Source organism: Gigantopelta aegis, unplaced genomic scaffold (assembly GCF_016097555.1).
Source record: "Gigantopelta aegis isolate Gae_Host unplaced genomic scaffold, Gae_host_genome ctg5521_pilon_pilon:::debris, whole genome shotgun sequence".
Taxonomy (NCBI): domain Eukaryota; kingdom Metazoa; phylum Mollusca; class Gastropoda; order Neomphalida; family Peltospiridae; genus Gigantopelta; species Gigantopelta aegis.
Genome location: NW_024534463.1, coordinates 15,150 through 20,868, shown reverse-complemented (window position 1 = coordinate 20,868; position 5,719 = coordinate 15,150). Strand labels below are relative to the sequence as shown.

Sequence of the window (5,719 nt, the reverse complement as noted above, 5' to 3'; positions counted from 1 at the left end):
CACCATTTGAAGAGCGCTGGCTGCAATGAGAAATAGCCTAACCGACGGGGATCGCTCCTACATTAATCGCTCATCAGCTGGCCGCTTTACCAGAGTGCTATTTCTGTTCGGAAATGAGAGAAAATTATCATATATTGTAAACAAAAGTAAAGTCGTCGCTCCTTTATATCCCTCTATTTTTTTTTTTTTTTCTATGTAGGGTTAGTTTTCCAGTTAGTAGAATTGACTAAGTTATAGAATGGGTAATGGCATAAACAGTTAAACGAGTTGTGAAATGACTAGAACATGGAATGAATATACTGCATACAAACTATTTAATGTACTAAACTGTATCAAATGGTATAACATAAATACGATATGATATGAGTAACTTTGAGTAAGAAATCAAACGTATTTTATTTTATTTTATTTTTAACCTGTTAGAACTTAGTGAGTAACGTTTGGTCAATAATTTTCACATTAATCATTAATTATATTAAGGTGTAACTCACATCTGACAACAAGCTGAACACTTTCACTGACAGCTGACTTGATGTTGTTTCCCGCTTCACACGTGTAGTGTCCTGTATCCAGACACCCAGCCCCGTTGCACGTGTACTCAGCCTGTTTAGAGTTTGTCACTTCACGCAGAGTCTGTGAGTTGTTCGACAGTTTGATGTCAGATCCAGGATTACTGTCAACTTCACATCTCAGAGTCATAGTGGTTAGCTCATCAACTGTAACCTTTGTAGGCTGAGAGTTCAAGGTCAGAGAAGTGACTGACGATCGGTCTGTAAGGAAATGCATTAAATACTTAGAAATCATTCCACTTCAAAATAGAGTTCAGATAAACAATCATTTAAGTATTAAAAAATAAAAATGAGCAGATTCTGAGTTAAAACTGATGCAGACTTATTGACTTAACTTGACATCGATATGCAATGACGTACGCTTATATAAAAATTATTTTAGCTGGAGAATAATATTTAAATATGTTTCAATGAAAGGAATACTTATGTTATAAAAGTAACAAGAATGTCAAAATCAAAATAACAAAATCATTAAGTACTGGATAGGGAAAAGTTCAAACAAGAAGAGATTAGAAACTGAAAACATTAAACTAGTTGAGATTCTTATATCATCCTCCGCCTCAAATAAGTGAAACAAATGAAATATTAACAATATGTACATGTAACCTTAGGCCTAGAAATAACTGAATGTTTGAGGAAAAATCCTAAAAAAAATAAGTAGGTCAGCTTTTCAAAATTAAAATTTAACGAGTTGGGATAAAATGTTATGCATGCACTGTTTTTACCTACTTATTAATAGAAAATGGAACAAAAGTACATTTTAAAAAATAGGATCGGGCTTTTTGCTAGGTAGGGACAGGTCCCCAGAAACACACAGTTTGTTTTAGGCCTTATAAAACATTCACTGTGTAAAATGTAATTATTGCAATAATTTTTTTATTTTTATATTATTATTTTATTTTATTTTGTAATAGAAGAAATATGGGCCCGAATTTACGAAGCCTGTTTTTCTCTTACACGCGTGTAAACTTATTAAACGCGTGCGTTTAACGAAAAACGGTATTTTGATAACAAAATGCTAAACGCGCGTTTTTCATTCCTAAACGTGTGTTTAAACGACTGATCAAATAACAATGGGATTTGCTAAACACGGGTAATGGGTTGTTTTTCGTGCGTTTAATCATTACTACAGAAATGTTTGTTGCACTCAGTAATGGACATCGTCGCTTTATTTCAAACTGCTCAGCAAGAGGCTGATGAAATGCAAGAAAGAAGACGGTTACGTATATTTAGGGACCGATTTAACCCACTTGAGGAATACTCAGATGAGGATTTTATCGGTAGATTTAGACTTAGTAAAGATACTTTTGTGCATCTAATGGAAATCATCCGTTTGGATATAACCCACCCCACAAGGAGAAGCAGCGCGTTGACACCAGCATTGCAGTTGATCATCACGGTTCGGTTCTATTCATGTGGTTCATTCCAGAAAGCATTCGGCGATACACTTAGCATTTCTCAATCAGCTTGCTGTCAGGCAATTCATCGTGTAACTGACGCCATTTGTAGTTTGAACATAATGTTGTGCATTTTCAGGGATTTTTTGACATAGCGCAAATGCCGGGAATTTTTGGAGCTATCGATGGCACTCATGTTCCGATTATCAACCCTGGTGGAGATGATGCTGCACGATTTATTAACAGGAAAGGTTGGTATAGCCTAAACTGTCAGCTTGTCTGTGATTCCAACCTGCTTTTCACTAACGTTGTTAGTCGATGGTACGGGTCAGCCCACGATTCCCGGATTTTTGAAAATTCCATGCTACGTCAACAATATAGAGATAGGACCATTAGGGGGATCCTGGTGGGCGATCCAGCATATACATGCACGTCATTTCTTCTTACGCCAATCAGGAATGTCCATACTGAAGCGGAAAGACGTTATAACGTTACCCAACGTAGGACAAGGTCGGTGATCGAAAGGGCAATTGGAATATGGAAACGACGCTTTCCGTGTGTTGCATTTGGCAATCGACTTCGATGTTCGGTGAGTACAATAACATTACCTTTTAAAGTAACCATTAATTAATCTGTGCTTTAGGAGCGGGATCTAGCTCAGTCGGTTGAGATTCTTCGCTCGAAGGATCGATCCCGCTCGGTGGACCCAATTCTCCGATTGATCTTTTTTCCATGCCAACCAGTGCCCAAGACTAATATACAAAAAATTGTGGTATGTACTGTCCTGAATGTGGGTAAGTGCATATAAAAGATCCCTTGTTACTAACAGAAAACTGTAGCGGTCCCCTCTGACTGCGTGAGAAAATAAACAAATGTTTGATGACCAATAGCCGATGATTAATAAATCAATGTGCTCTAGTACCATCATTATATAAAATAAACTGTAACTTTAATTTATGCTTTGAACAGACATAGCGTGCTTCATTTTTATAAATACAAAAAATAATTTACACATAAATGTTTACTGATGATTTAAATTAGTATACATGAAGGCCTTTGCCCCTTTGCTATGCTTTATACGAATACTTATATGTCAACATTATTGTTAACGACCCATAATCAGTGGAAAGTTCATTGTTGGTATGGTAAGTGTTTTGGGGCGGAAGATCCCATTATACCATTATATTATCTAGACCGATAAATGATATACATAAAAAGTGTTTGTTTGGGGTTGTTGTTGTTGTTTTTGTTTGGGGGTTTTTTATTTGGGGGGGGGGGGGGGGGGGGGATTACGATCAAAGATTTAAAACGCATTTAAAATAGAACAAATTAATCAAAATTAAAATAAAAACACACGGTCATGTTTTTCGAATAAAATATATACATATATAAAAATATATTTCTTTAAATTGCTGTATTCCAAATGAGCGCTGGTTTTTTAAAAATGGGGGTAGGGGTATGCAATTTAGTATCTTATATGAAAAGTAAAGTGACATTATATTGTTGCACATTTTGGGTTAATGAAGGTTACTCCCTTCATTTTTAAAAATCAGAACTGGAGTGTTACCATTACATTAATCCCTTTGATATCAAATAAGAGCAATGTTACATTTGTAACTTTTCAGCTACAGCACAACATGGCTATTGTGGTAGCTACAGTCTGCCTCCATAACCTTGCCAGAGAGCGTAATGATCCGCTGCCTGGAGACGACGGTTCAGCTGATGAAGATGGACAACCTCAACATGTAGCCAATGAAGAGGTTGACGTGAGAGGAGATGTATTCAGGCAACGATACATAAGACAAAATGTCACATAAGCTTCAGTTACTTCATCAATTTATTAACCAGAAAATTACATGTCATAAATCAATGCATAGTTTTCTATATTTTTCGTTTTGCCTGATATGCTGCAGCCTCCTGCTGTAAGGTTATTAGCTTCATTTTTGCTTCATTTTCTACTTGCAGGTAGGACATGGCTTCCTCCGCCCTCGTCATAACACCAGTTCGTCCCTCTGTACCAGCCCTGTTAGAATTGTCCGAAGATCGTTTGGTGCCACGTCTGAAATAACAAACACAGAGAAAGTCTGTTAACAAGTATGTTAATGGGCAACACACTCTAAAATTAAGAGATGGATCACTGTTATGTTAGCTTCCCATATGCACATTAAAGCATACCTTAACCCTCTGCTTGCAGTGTCTGATTGGGAACTGTGCCTAGGTATTTGGCCATCAAAGGAATCGCTTGACTGGTTTATCGGCAATGGATCTTGATGAGAACTGTGGGATTCACTGAAAGAAGATTTGTAGTCATAATATATTATAATTTCTGTATAATTAAGAGTGATGTATTTCCATTTTAACAACCAGTGCTATTTTACTAGTTTAGTATTGACAATGTTTAATACATGTGTATAATGTTGTGAAATAATTACACCTCCATACATGTTATATATGTTATTAATGATGATAATTTTGGAATATTTAAAATTAATACCTGTTAATAATAAATGAATATATTGCAATTGGTTGGTTGTTATTGAATTTTGACTAAATACATTTAGTAGTTACCTCGAGTTAGAACAAGATTGCGACTGATCGCTTGGGATAGTCGGCTCTATATCCTCGGTTTCCAGTTGAGTGGTCTGCTTCCCGGTTGGGGTTGGTGTCTCATTTGCAGCTGACAGTGGTTGAAGCTCGCTATCATCATCCCAAGTGTTGAAGAACACCTTCAGATCTTTTTTAATAATATTTAATATTATTAATGTTTCTTCGTCAACGTCGCCACAAACTTGTTCTCCACCCCCTGTTTTCACTAGATCTACTTTCTTATCCCTGGCAATCTTTTTTGCTTTAATTTTCATTCGCCTCCACAACTCCTTATAGTCCTTTATACCGCACGACTTTCGATTAGGGAATGTCGCTGTCATTTCTGCACTAACCTCAACCCATGCTGTGTTTTTTCCCCTCATTATTGCTGCGTTGTTACTTTTGTCTTCAATTATATCAGAACGTTCTTTGATGGTTAGTATTATAGTCATTCTTTCATCCTCGGAAAAATTATCATTTCTTTTTTTATCCATGGCAATTTTCAATGTGTAGAACTACGAGGCATATAAAATAGACAACACAATTTGAACGTGCAACAACATCATTTTTAAGGGCGGATCCAACAGTGTGTCCAGGGTTCCGGATCCCCAACCCTTTATCCCATAATTTTGTTTTCAGAATAGGAATATACTTCGGTGTATCGTAATGGCATGTTTTTGCACCCCGCCCATCATTGGAAAGGCTTATACACGTTCAACGCCTGACATTCCATTTACTTTACATTTTGAAACTTACTATGGACACCCCCTTTCATAATGTATGGGTTTGTCAGTGATTATCTTAGTGTTGGAGTTTCGTCGAGTTCACAGAATATTGCAGAGTTCACTTCTCATGAGTTAAACGTGCGCGTGTGTATAAACGGGCGTGTAACTTTTTTGTAAATTTAGTTTAAACGGGCGTTTATACGCACACGTGTAAGTGGTGTTTAAACGTGCGTGTATTGTACACGCGTGTAAGAGAAAAACGGCCTTTGTAAATTCGGCCCACAGTGTTTTCTGAACTATTTATAATACCATACTGCATTAATTGCAATATACAGGAATAACACATAACATAGGTGAACGTTTAAAAGTAGTATCACTTTCCTAGATGCAACCTGCACATCCAAACAATATCTGGCACTGGTTGGTACGTGAAAACATCATC

The 5,719-nt window shown here is 36.6% G+C and overlaps 2 protein-coding genes across 2 annotated transcripts; one reads left to right on the top strand and one right to left on the bottom strand.

Moving 5' to 3' along the window:
• Positions 1–1,722: 1,722 nt before the first annotated feature.
• Positions 1,723–3,783, top strand: LOC121366387 (putative nuclease HARBI1). Its single transcript, XM_041490855.1, has 3 exons — positions 1,723–1,968; positions 2,106–2,555; positions 3,592–3,783. Exons 1-3 carry the CDS (start codon positions 1,723–1,725, stop codon positions 3,781–3,783), a joined length of 888 nt encoding a protein of 295 aa, XP_041346789.1.
• A 64-nt stretch (positions 3,784–3,847) lies between these two features.
• Positions 3,848–5,418, bottom strand: LOC121366388. Its single transcript, XM_041490856.1, has 3 exons — positions 4,535–5,418; positions 4,142–4,255; positions 3,848–4,025 (listed from the first exon to the last, which is right to left on the bottom strand). The coding sequence occupies exons 1-3, from the start codon at positions 5,044–5,046 to the stop codon at positions 3,848–3,850; spliced, it is 804 nt and encodes a 267-aa protein (XP_041346790.1). The 5' UTR covers positions 5,047–5,418.
• Between the last annotated feature and the right edge of the window lie 301 nt (positions 5,419–5,719).

Bases quoted from the DNA above. Each gene is read 5' to 3' on its own strand.
- LOC121366388 (XM_041490856.1), bottom strand. From the start codon at position 5,046: ATGGATAAAAAAAGAAATGATAATTTTTCCGAGGATGAAAGAATGACT. The intron at 4,256-4,534 runs GTAACTACTAAA...ATCTTCTTTCAG, and splicing joins CAATCTTGTTCTAACTCGAG to TGAATCCCACAGTTCTCATC. The intron at 4,026-4,141 runs GTATGCTTTAAT...TTGTTATTTCAG, and splicing joins ACTGCAAGCAGAGGGTTAAG to ACGTGGCACCAAACGATCTT.
- LOC121366387 (XM_041490855.1), top strand. From the start codon at position 1,723: ATGGACATCGTCGCTTTATTTCAAACTGCTCAGCAAGAGGCTGATGAA. The intron at 1,969-2,105 runs GTTCGGTTCTAT...GTGCATTTTCAG, and splicing joins CATTGCAGTTGATCATCACG to GGATTTTTTGACATAGCGCA. The intron at 2,556-3,591 runs GTGAGTACAATA...GTAACTTTTCAG, and splicing joins GCAATCGACTTCGATGTTCG to CTACAGCACAACATGGCTAT.